This window comes from Triticum aestivum, chromosome 6B, assembly GCF_018294505.1.
Source record: "Triticum aestivum cultivar Chinese Spring chromosome 6B, IWGSC CS RefSeq v2.1, whole genome shotgun sequence".
NCBI classification, from domain to species: domain Eukaryota; kingdom Viridiplantae; phylum Streptophyta; class Magnoliopsida; order Poales; family Poaceae; genus Triticum; species Triticum aestivum.
The window spans coordinates 709206888-709220025 of NC_057810.1; the positions used below are offsets into that span (position 1 = coordinate 709206888).

At 47.5% G+C, this 13138-nt stretch overlaps 1 protein-coding gene across 1 annotated transcript in view; it reads left to right on the forward strand.

Annotated features, from left to right (window-relative positions):
- Nucleotides 1-11534: 11534 nt before the first annotated feature.
- The window catches only part of LOC123135066 (uncharacterized), a 3639-nt gene continuing 2035 nt past the window's right edge, over nucleotides 11535-13138 (forward strand). The window contains exon 1 of the mRNA XM_044554188.1: nucleotides 11535-11826. Coding sequence (XP_044410123.1) covers nucleotides 11566-11826 — 261 coding nt within the window. The 5' untranslated portion in view covers nucleotides 11535-11565. The remainder of the gene's footprint in view (nucleotides 11827-13138) is intronic.

The following is a 13138-nucleotide window of genomic DNA, read 5'->3' on the forward strand; positions in this document are numbered from 1 at the left end:
AAGATGCAATAATAAAAGTAAGAAAATAACACAAGTAAGAATATTTTTCCTTTCAGAAAGAAGATAAGAACAAGAGGCTCACCACGGTAGTGCTGGCGATGAGATCGGCGCGGGTGATCGACGGCGGTGAAGACGGGGACGGGGCGTGATGGACCGCTAAACCTAGACAAATATTGAGGAAAATAGAGGTTGGAGGTCGAGCTTGGAGAGGAGAAAGCTTAAGTAGTGTGGCTCGGGCATTTCATCGAACACCTCATGTGCTATGGAGGTGAGCTAGAGCACCACAAAGGGTCCCCTCGCCGGCAAGAGAAAAACAGAGCACTGTAGTGCTCTGCTCGCGAGCGAGGGGGTATATATAGGCAGCACTATTGGTCCCGGTTCGTGGCATGAACCGGGACTAAAGGGTAGCCATTGGTCCCGGTTCATGCAACCAACCGGGACCAATAGTGGTGGGCCAGGAGCCAGGCCCATTGGTCCCGGTTCGTCCCACCAACCGGGACCAAAAGGTTCGGACGAACCGGGACCAATGGCCCACGTGGCCCGGCCGGCCCCCTGGGCTCACGAACCGGGGCAAATAGCTCCATTGGTCCCGGTTCTGGATTGAACCGGGACTAATGGGCTGAACTGGCCTAGGCCATTGCCCCCTTTTCTACTAGTGTACGCAGCCTGGCCGCGAAGATGCGGATCCCCGCCGCTGCCGCGGCCCGGCTCCCATCGGCCCCTCGCGTTCCGCTGGCGTCCGACTCTCGGGCCCTCCGTTACTCTTGCTCCTGCTGCTGCTTGTTGAAACCGCAACCCTCTCTCACTCTCGGCTAGAGGTAGAAGAAAACCAAAATGGCTTTGCCGAGAGAAACTTCCTTGATGCCCACCGTGGCTACATTGTGTATCCAGTCTTCATGGCCGCTCTTTCTCGTTCATCTCATCACCTTAAATACCAGTACAGAAAGACCCACACGTAGCCAAGGTAATAACCTGCCCGGTTCTCATGCCATGCACCACACGACTTGATCCACTAACCAACTAGCTCACCCACTAACAAACTCCATGCAGCCACTGTCCTGCACTCACGCAGACGCAAACGGCCATCAACTGCACCGCAACTCACGTATGCATGCGCGACCGTCTAGCTAGCTCACACGACCTGGTCATGGACTTGCGCTAGGCACGCATGCACCCACGAGCGCACCTAACTTGGTTTACTCTAACATACTTCCTCTAAACCGTGATCTTGTCGTCGCGGGAGTTGTTGCAGCTTCTGTCATTGCCGTCGTCACGGCCGTGACCCAGCCCGCGGACCCGACCCGGCGCACCGACGCCGGTCGCACCGCCACGGACACGACCTGGCGCACTAACGCCGGTCACACTGTGCTCCGTCACGACCCCGACGACATATGCCGAGCTCCTTCTCCGCCGGCGACACACGCCTGGCGTCCCTCTGCGTCCCGCACGTCCCGCGCGCACCAGACGCGTCCGACGAGCCCGATCGCACCAGTGCGTCCCGCACGTCCCGCGCGCACCCGACGAGCCCGACTGCACCAGACGCTCACCGCGCGCCGCCTCCGCGTCCGCCATGGCAGCCGCCAGCGACAAACGCCAGAAGGATGTAGCCGAACTCGAGCACGGACTCGAGCACAACGGCGACATGCGCCTCCTCCCAACGTCAACCGCACGCTCGTACGCGCGCCCGCGGTCCCGACGCGCCCGATGCGTCCAGTGCGCACCCATAACACGCACCGGTCGCGCCCGGCTCGCCGCCGCGACTTATTGCCCTGCACCGCTGCGGCCTCAACCGCAGCGCACCACCTCCATGCCGTCACGCCGCGCCACCGCAGCCTCTACGCCACCACGCAGGTCCACCGCGGCCGGCGCGGCTCCATGCCACGCGCCTCCACGGTTGTCGCGTCGAGCCGCCGCGACCTCTGCGCCACCACGCAGGTCCTCCGCGACCACCGTGCTCTTCGCGCGCACGACATCACACCGCACAGCCGCGGACTCGCCGTGCGTCGCTCCACGCGCTCGCCGCGCGCCGCAGCCGATGCCTCCATGTCGGCCGCGCACGCCGCGTCCGCTGCGGACGCCCCTCGAACCTTGTGGCCCTGAATACCAATTGTTGGAACCGCAGCCCTCCACTAGTAGAAAAGGGGGCATCAGTCCCGGTTGGTAAGGCCCTTTAGTCCCGGTTTTTGAACCGGGACTAAAGGGTCGTTACTAATGCCTCCCCCCTTTAGTCCCGGTTCAAACTGGAACCGGGACTAAAGGTCGCGGCCACATGGAGGAAATTTTATGATTTTTTTGATTTTTTTTTTATTTTTTTGAATTTTTTTTATTTTCAAATTTCTGAATTATTTTAACCATTAATCTCTGATCACCACCCCTCATCACTGCTCAATTTATCCTCTAATCTCTAATCTCTAATCACTCCTCATCATTCCTAATCATCCAACTTTCCGAACGGTCACCCATCCTCCCACTCCCCCAGCCTGAGCATGCTTAACTTCCGGGTTCTATTCTCCCTCGTTTCCAAGTCTGCACTTGTTGTTTTCCTGACAATAGTAAGATGTCAATCCTATTAACCCTCAGGAATTTTGCGTGAGCATGAAGTGACACATTTCACTGTTTGAGTTTGAAACTATTGTTTTAAAAAACAATAATTATTTAGTAACACTAATATTTCTTGAATAATTAGTTTGACCATTGTTTGACTATTGTTTGACAATAGTTTGACCATAATTCGACCAGATTTGACCAAAATTCAAAATAACTAAAATAATTATTTAGTAACACTAATATTCTTGAATAATTAGTTTGACCATTGTTTGACCATAGTTTGAAATTTTTTCGATTTTTTTCACTCTAGATCTTAAAAGCCCCGTAACTTTTTTCTGTTAGATTTTTGAGGATTTTGAAAATGTTTAACGGGGTTCCCCCGGTTAAATTTGGATGTAACTTTTCGAGTAGATGATTTTTCATATAAAAAACTTTTTCATCCGAGTTAGTATGCAAAAGTTATGTCCATTTTTACAAATTCTCGAGAGATTTTGCAAATAAAGTCGAAATTCATATTTGCAAATTTTCCCAACAACTAGACCACATATCACATGGGAAACTTATTTGCTTTTATTTTTTTTGATATTTTCATCATTTTCTTTTACTTTTTTTAAAACTGAAAAGGCGATCCGGGGGGTAGAGTTTGAAAATGGGACCTTTAGTACCGGTTCGTGCCACGAACCGGTACTAATGCCTCAAACCCCATTAGTACCGGTTGGTGGCATGAACCGGGACTAAAGGTCTAACCCTTTAGTCCCGGTTGGTGCCACGAACCAGGACTAATGGGCATCGCACCCTTTAGTCCCGGTTCGTGGCACCAACCGGGACTAAAAGGTCTAGATGAATCGGGACAAATGGCCCACGTAGCCCCTGGGCGCACGAACCGGGACTAATGCCCCCATTAGTCCCGGTTCTAGACTGAAGCGGGACTAATGGGCTAATCCGGGGTGGACCAAAGCCCTCTTTTCTACTAGTGCTCTCTCATTCTCGGCTAGAGGTAGAAGAAGACACAAGACACAAGAAATTCCGGGCCGGCGCACGAACGCCGCCGTGGGCGCACGCACGCCCTAATCTTCTTTATCTTTTCAGTGGCTACATCGCTGGCTCTCACCTCAATCAATACATGAGGGGGCTTTTATACCCGGCTGCACACACAGCGTCCGCCCACCTCCTCCACCTCCTCCTCCATCAAGGTATATGCTCTTTCTCTGCTTCTCGCCACGCTCGCTCAAGAAATCACAAGTTGGAGTAGGTAGTGCTAGAGCTTCCATCTGTTTGTATTCCTGCAAATCGTCCAATAGATAGGTAATCTCTTAGTTGTTTGGTTGGGCAATAACTCAGAAACTCTATCACGTTACATAGATTGCAAAAAAAAGCAAGCCCTTGGTACAAGGCCGCAAACTTGCATGCCTAGATAATGAATTGAATGCAAATTAATCTACCTGAAAGGCTCTGGCAGATTGCTAAGTACCTAGTTCCATGTTTTCTCCCCACCCACCATGTTTAGTGGTATATACCGTGCATTGTCTGCATGGTGGGAAAGATATCATAATGTACTAATCACCTGCTGTAGATCTCACTTCTGTCAGATGGTCAGTTTGTGTGTCAGCCTTTTTGTAAATAAATAATGTCCTGTCCGTTGGGTGCCTCCCCTATCTCCTTGCGACTCTATCACAGAAATATAATTTGTCTTCTATGTAACTGTTTAGATGCTTGATATCTTCTGAAATAAAAGTTTGTTTTATATTCCATTTAGACAAATGTTTTTATACCAATGCTATATTTTAAACAAGAACTGTAGAAAACTGATCTATGTATCATAATGAGTTTCTGTACGCATCAAATTGATCTATAGAAAACTTTATGAAACTTGGCAAAACTTGGTACAGTCTTTTACAGTTTCGTAAGGCCTCGCCATGTTTCAGATTCGAATTTTAAAACTTGTCAAAATATATTCAACAGTGATCTTATTTTAAAGTTCCATTCAAAAGGAACACAAATATGCAAAATGTATCGTAAATCAAACTAACGGTTCAAAAGATAAAATAAATTTCAATTTTAGAATCATATCATATGAAAAAAGCAAGAGTGAGTGTGGTACTGCTGGTTTTTACTTTGGGGATGAGAGGAGAGATATTGCAGATTAATATAGGAAAAAGTTGTCGCACATGGAGAAAAAGTGACTGATTGACAGGGTCATAAATTGTGGTTTACTAAGCAGTACAATGAGAACATGCATGCATGGATCCGAATCTCAAAGAGAGTGAGTGGCTGATACATGCACGGTATATACCATGCATGTGAGAATGTCTTTTCTCATGTTTATAAGGCTTGTTGAATTTTTAATGAGACTGGATTTTGTACTCTCGGGTGTACTACACCCGAGTTAGCAAGAAACTTGAAAAAATGATATCAATCAAACTCCAAAAAATCTAAAAATTTGCAACATCAAACTCTATTAAGTGTGTGAGGTTCCTGCAAAATTTCATCAGAAAATAACATTCGAGGAGCTCAGAAAAAAATCGCTATATATCTACCAAATTAATATCTGCACTACCTAATTAATATCACTATATATCTACCATCAACTACATATTCACATTTTATTTACTGGGTATTAGGTGCATTGTTATATTTTTGTATAAACTTAGTTAAACTTAAAACAAGTTTGACTTAAGACAATATATATTAATAGTATAAACCCGGTTGGGCGAATTGTTTCTGCTTTCACTCCGCCTAAGAGCCTATTTATAACAAGAAGGGATGTTGTGTACTGTAGGAGACACTGTCCCATTCTGCATTGGTGGTCTTGCCCTTTTCAACTCATGTTTTCTTGGTGCCATGCCTTCGCTGTTACTCCCTCTGTAAAGAAATATAAGAACGTTTAGATGACAACTTATGCATCGATGCACATGCAAGTTGTCTAGTGACTATCCTTGTTGGAAGTATTTTAAAGAGATGTGGTTGTTTGAGATCATATTCTAACTTGACAACAATTTGTATTGTCATGATTTTTTTTCCCTTTTCACTCTGCATGAGATTTGCGACAAGCATTTGTATTGTCATGAAAACTTTTCTCATTTTGACTTTGCATGAGGCAGGCGCTCGCCTACTCTCGTATTGTAGTTATTCCCGGATTTGGATTTGTAGGAGAGACACAAAGGTATTTGTGCTGACATAAAAGTGTTGATCGACAACTTGATTTTGGGATGATGGCAAATTATATGTCCAGTACGGTGTAAGTTTTGTAATTAGGGTACTAACAGTTAGCAGTGCTTGGCAAACAAACATTTTTTTATTCTTTGCAGCCGTTAGTTAAAAAAAAGGTCTGAACGTAGTGTAGTATGTGAACTTAGGTGTAATTATTTCAAGAGCTTAAGTGCTGCAAATACTCAAGATATTCCCTTCTAAGCTTCTCCTGATATTTTTGTGCTTATGCCCATGTATGTATCCTACATGACATGTAAGGATAAAAAGGCTAAATCTTGCACCAGATATTATACCTTCTCAGCTTCTTTTACTTTGTTGTTACATTGCAGAACTCTAGAGACTGGTACCTGATTCAGCGAGCACGTTATGACGATTTGACAAGATACTTGACAAACTTCAGGTACAATCTTCAAACAACTTTTATTCTAATGTTAGTACTCAAAAGATTGTATATGATGCAATGTCTTAATATTCTCTTTTTTCTTTCTGGCAGGCGTGAGGTTGTGTGGACTGAAAGGCTGGTGAAGCTGCTTGATGTGACATGCATACTGGGTGTTTCCGTTTGCAGTTTACCTTTGGTCATAAAAGGGAGTATCATTTGGAACATGTGATGGGGTAACGGCCACCCACGGCTTCATTTAATGTATTTTTTGTTGATAGCTTACCAAGGCTGGTTGTAATGGGGAGTATCATAGCTAGTATCATGCATGTCAACTAGACAAATTTGATGAGGTGTCATATTATTAAATGAAGAAAGGGAGGGTTGAGTATCATATCATGATACCGTGTCATAATATATGTTATGCTAGTATGTGTCATGCATGGCAATAAATAAAGTACTACTCCCTCCGTTCCTAAATATAAGTCTTTGGAGAGATTTCACTATGAACCACATACGGATGTATGTAGATGCATTTTAGAGTGTAGATTCACTCATTTTGCTCCGTATGTAGTCCATAGTGAAATCTCTACAAAGACTTATATTTAGGAACGGAGGAAGTACATGATACTACTTCCGTCCTGGTTTATTAGTCCCCTTTGTAATTTGTGCCAAATTTTGACCAAAAATTTAATTAACAAAATGCTAATGCATGTTAACAAAAATTATATCGTTGGATTCATATTTTAACATAGTTTTCAATGATATATTTTTTGTGACATGCAAGAACATTTTGTTAGTTAAATTTATGGTCAAAACTTGGTAGAAAATACAATGGAGACCAATAAACCAGGACGAAGGTAGTACTAATATATGATACTATACATTAGGGAGGTAAGTATCATAGACTAGTATCATATGCATGATACTAGCCTATGATACTCCCATTACAACCAGCCTAAGCGGACGACTTGGTACCTGCCGCTTTGTTTATTACTGCTGATGCATGTGCAGTGCTAGTTAAGCACTCTCTTTGTGATAACTGTTGCTTGCAAGAGCAGATAACCATGTGGGCATAATGGTTTGTTGTATCTGGTTCATGACCCTTATTGCGTCACAGACCAGTGGATATGGCTTTAAGCAGATTTGCGTAAGCGTGCGTGTTTGCTGTAATGGTTCGTTGTATGCACTTGTTGGTTTGGTTGTCCTTAATCTTTGTTTGTGCATATGGATCTACTATTTCTGAGTGATAGTAGGTTTCTCCGGATGCCCTTTAATCAGGGCATGATTTATGTACACTGGACTACAACTTGTCAACTTTCCTCTGTGCAGCGCCAAACTTTTAGCCAAATCATACTGGTTAAGTGACATAAGAAGGAACTACTTCGCCTAAAAATTTGTGACTCAATGCCCAAGTTTGAGAATGTGCATATCAAAGTTCCAATTTTCTTAAAAACTACTCATGGATCCAGTGCTATTAGAGGGAAAGCATGCTTTATTACTCGGTTGGAATAATCATAATGTCAGTTACAATTCATAGGCCGGTAAACCACACCAGGATTATGAGCCTCCATTTGGCAAAACTGAAGCTTTCTCCTCCTTGATCTTCAAAATAGCGGGGTCGTAAATCCCTCGGGTGCCTCTGTTGAGTTTGAGTAACATGGAGCTTCTTTATGCATGTGTCCTATTCCAAGTTTTCTTCTTTTAGCTGGACGTAGGAGTTTTAATCTATGCACATGATTTTTTTTTTTACATGGATCTAAGCTAGTTAAGTTAGGCTCGATGTTTTTATCAAACGAAGGCTCGCGAAGAGCCTGACTTTGAATTAACAAAGCCTTCAAAGCTAAAACACACAACCCAAACTACAATAGCCAAACTGGTACAATGGGGTACACCGGAAAAGCACACACGAACAACAAACACCAAATGCAGCCAATGAAATGAAAATAAAGATTACAACTTGCTAGAGGCCGAGAACTCCACACTAGGATCATATAAATCAAGAATGGAGCAGCAGAATAGGACAATGCCACTTTCGAAAATGGACCTTGCTCGGAAGAACTAGAAGGGGACACATCATCTTCCTTCTCTGTCACCAAAGAGGGACCCTACCTCATCGCCATGACTTGTAGGCACCGTACCATTGGGATTCCAAGAAGCTCACCCATGAGCTAGAAGAATGCTGCCTTGCAACAAAAGGTGAACATAGGGAAACCACCTTGAATTGGGATATTCCTTGCCCGCGGCACAGCTACGGTCCACAGAGAGCACCAACCTACCACATGCAGCACACTGCACAACTCGAAACGCATGCCAACATGAATCCCTCACCCGTAGAACCTCCAATCCGAGCCCTTCGCCCCTGACAACACCTCTAGGAACGTCATGATGCACACGGCGCCGCCACTGCCAAATCCAAAGTGGATCGAGGGTTTTCACCCGGGAAGGGGGTCGGGGTGGAGAGTTTGGGACCTCACCTGCGCCTCCATGGAAGAAAGCGGCGTCCTTGGGCATCTCCGCCGCTGGGCCGGACGGACCAGCCAAGGTTTCCCTCGGGTCCCAAGCAAACCACCAGCACTCACCGCCACAGGATACGGAAAATGCGCGAGCCACATGTACGGTGAGAGAGAGGTAGAAGCACTCCACCAGCGACCTGCCGCCCGCGGGATCGAGCACACTGGCCAGCACCCTCCTACGAATGTCGCTTGCCGCCGCCGCCGCCACCTCGCTGGCTGGGTTCTCCGCCCAAGGAACCGCGGGCGCTTTGTGCCAAGATCCCCGCCGCCACCTTCCCTAGCGCTCGCATGGGCTTTCCCGACGGCTGTCTCCGGTGGCGGCAAGGGAAGGAAAGGGGTGGAAGGGTGGCGGCGTTGCGGAAAACCCTAGTCGCTCCCGAGTCGCCTGAGGGGGCGACACGAGGGCCTCGTGTCCTCTATTAGTTAGACTTGATGTTGATCCTGGATATCCTTACAACTTGCATTTAGGGGCGCCTAACACTCAACTATGCAAGACGCGGTGGGAAAACAGAGCCACCCCTGACTCAGTAACCAATATACAGAACTAGCGATGTACCAACCCCAAGCCGAGCAGGACCAAACAAACGAATCTGGTGTATTCTCAATTATCTGAATCTCCGCGATTCTTAATGCTCTGAATCTCTGCGATTGCTCGTCAATCTATCAACTGTAGCTGTTCTGGCATGGTGGGAAGCGCCCCAATATCTGTCACCCATCTGTAGTTAAGTAGGCCCTGCTGAACCATCCTGGAAGAGATGAAACCTTGTTACGCAGGCCCGTCGATCCACCTGTCCGTCCAAAACAGCACGTTGGCCCCATCCCCAACCTTGATTTGCACCAGGGTTACAGGAATCTTGATGGAATACACGAGCCATAAATCGTCTCTCTGAGCCCAACTGATTCCAGCAGGCTAAATGTTCTCATGACCTCAATCGCATATGTCATCCATGAAATACTGCAGCCAGCCATCTGCTAGGAAAAGCACATACGCCACCAGATTTTTTTTGTTTTATAAAAGCTGCATAACACTTAGAACTTGGAGAAGTGCGTGCAAATGTCATAGAGAGACTGCTTCTACATACTGGAGCACATAATACATACACATATCGTCATAGAAGGCAACTAAATTAGCATAGAGCTGATGAACCCATTTTGTATCATGCCACATGCTGACAGCGGGCATTCATCTGTAACTTCAACTTGACCCTCCAGAAGCTCAGCATTCATCTTTAGGAAACCAGTGCCATGTCGTCAAACGATCAAGGGAACCAACCACAACAGCAGCACAGACAACCCTCACTGTAGTCTTATGGGCCCTTTCCACAACTTGCTCGTGACTTTTGTTAAATTGGCTTAAAAATGAATAAAGAAACAACATGAGATAACTTTTTATTTAACATCCTGGACTACTTAATTAAACATCATGCATGCCAGCTGAATCAAACTAGAATAATCCGCAAAGCATTATTTACCTGATGGTTTGTTCAGCTTCCCAACAATGTTTAGCTAACAAGTCTGCACTGGAGTTAAGATCAGCGGCTTTAGCAGATTCAATATTGTTTTTCAAAAGAAGAGCATTTTCAAGCTCGTCCTGCAAAATATAAAGCAGAACAAAACAAGGCTGAGGCAAAACTATATATTAAAGGAGATACATCTAAATCTGAAAATGATTAGTTTGGATAAGTTCCAAGGACGCTAATATTCCAACTCTGAATAGAGCACTGAGCATACAACACCACAATATTAGATGTGTGCCAAACAAACAACAAATCCATTGTGAAAGACGAGATAACTAGGGATGTGGCCACCATAACTTGCCAACCCAAGTTAGCTAACTTTAACCTCGTCGGACCTCATCGGTCTCTTTATGTTGTCTCCTTACGTAGAGCCCATATCTCATCGTCGTCAAATCAGATGAGCTAACAACTTGCAATGTTGCACTGAATCATGACGCCAATTCAGTTCAAATACCCAATATGCACCAAACTAGCTAGTTCAACAAGTCACCTTTACGTTGTTCTGATTTGAATCCAAATATTTATCTAGACCCTTTGATTCATATTAGGTGTTGTGGTTTTAGTTCCAAAACGAGAAACATTTTCATGGCAATAAAATGGTTATCAAGTTAGAACGATATTTAATAGCCACATTTCACGAAAAGAATATCACTTAGTAATAAAGTAAATTAACAACTCACATATGTATCGACGTGCAACTCGTAACAGCCAGTGTCACATGAAAACCATGAGTATGCAAAGGCAAAGACAACTAATTCAGATAAACAAGTGCTAATATGCAAAGAATGAAAGCCGAAAGGATCGACCACAATGGGAGATACATCGGCGGAGGATTAAAAGAACATAATCTTACAAGTACCTCGCACAAAGTATTAGAAATTGCTGCATACCGAAAGCAGAAGGAACATGATCAAACAACAACAGGACCTAAATTTGCAAGGCGAAAGTTTTCATCTCCGTCGGTTGAATGATCCAGATACAAAGTTGCGGAATCGAAGAGACTACCGACCGGTAGATTGGTCGACGGTGTTTGTATTCCGGCGATGGATGTCTGGCGTACTCCGACGATGGACTAGTGATTCACTTGAGTTGGGTGTGGGAGACGGACGTGACAAACCTTTGGAAACCGATGGGCAGCAGCCCCGGGGATCCGGAACTTGGTCGCCAGCCTGCGTAGCGCCACCGCCGCCATAGTTCGTGCGGACGCGAGATCCACGTCGAACAGGACGTGGCTAGTGTTTGGGATTGGGATTGGCTTCCTCTTTCCCTTGCGTCTCCTCAGCCTTGCCAAAAGAGAGAGAGAGAGAGAGCGAGAGAGAGAGAGAGAGGCCAATCCCAAACACGTACTATGATGCTTGTGTTCCATCCAGACATCCGGTGCGTACGGGAACGGGACATGCAAAAAGAGACCAAATTAAGAGGAAACCGAAGGCAAGCCAATCCCAAACCCTGGCCTCGTCCTCGATCGGTCTCGCCCACCCTGCCTCACCAAGTCACCATGGCGCTACGCAGCCTGGCTACGAACATGCGAATCCCCGCTACAGCCGCCGCCCGGCTCACGTCGGCCCCTCGCGTTTCCCCGACGTCCGGTTCTCGGCCCCTCCCTTACACCTCCTCCTCCTTGGCCTCCTCCTCCTTGGCCTCCTCCTCCATCAAGGTATGTCTTTCTCTCCTTCTCATGGCGCTTGCTCGCTCAAGCAAATCACTGGTTGGAGTAGGTAGTGCTAGAGCTTCCGTCTGTATGCCTGCAAAATGACCAATAGATCGGTAATCTCATAGAACATCTCCAACCGGTGCACTTTTTTTTTTGCGGGATCCAACCGGCGCACTTCGCCTGGTATAATTCTTTTACAACGTTAAAATAATCTTTTTGCACGCGGGAGCGACTAAGTGGTTTTCCAGATGCATGAAAACACGGCTCCAATCCGGCGGCCCCACCTGCAGCGAGCGGGCGCACCAAATACTCAGCACGCGATACAGTTTACCGAAAAAGGGTTTCCCCCCGCTTTGTATACAAAGCAACCAACCGAATCATACAGGGATAGGTGCTGGGGCGGAAGCAGCACAGTCACGCCCAAAAGAAACAACAAAGAAAGAGCAAAAGAAACAAATGCCGACAACGGCGGATCAACAAAAACGAAGAAGTCTCGCGATCGCTAGGCCCACCGGGCTCATCCACTAGGCTCCAAGACTCCGAAGCACCGGCACCAATCAACACCTCCAAGAAGGATCGCGACGATGACGACGCTGCTGCCAAGGGTTTCCCCCGGTACACGACGAGGCGAGAGGAAGAGAAGCCCCCGACGCCCTCCCGGAAGGACAGGCGGCACCCACAGGCGCCACCGCGCCGGAGTCGGCCACGCCGACAGGGGTTTCCCCCGATCCCAACCCGCACCTCGGGCGCTTCGGATCCCGCCACCAAACCAACCACCACCCTGCGCCAACGCGGTCGTGAGGCCTCCACGCTGTCTCACCACGGCACCGCGAAGTGAGGACAGCACGACGAAGAATCAGAGCCGGGACTAGGGCATCAGCACCATCGGCACGCGGGAGGGCCCCACCTCCACTGTCAGCGACAGTAGCCGTCCGGACGCAATAGCAGGAGCACACCAGGCCCGTAGGCCCACAGGCCCGGCCGAGCCCTTGTGGGCCCGTAAAGCTCCCGCCTTCGCGCTGCTGCCGGCACGCCATCGGCGCCGACGCCCCAAGTCCGAGCCGCTCCTCCTCCTCACCACGCCGCAGACAACGTGACCATGCCGGGGGGCCGGCCTGCTAGGGCCCCATCTGGGCCCGACGTGCCCAGATCTGGGCCGGGGGCGCGACGACGGCCACCCAGCACCCCCACACCGCCTCGCCGCCAAGGAGCGGCGCCGTCACCACGCCGGCCGCCGGCCGCCACCACAGGGCCGCCGGACCGCAGCCAAGCCGAGCTGCACCGCCGCCGCCTCCCTGCCCCGGGAAGGGAGCAC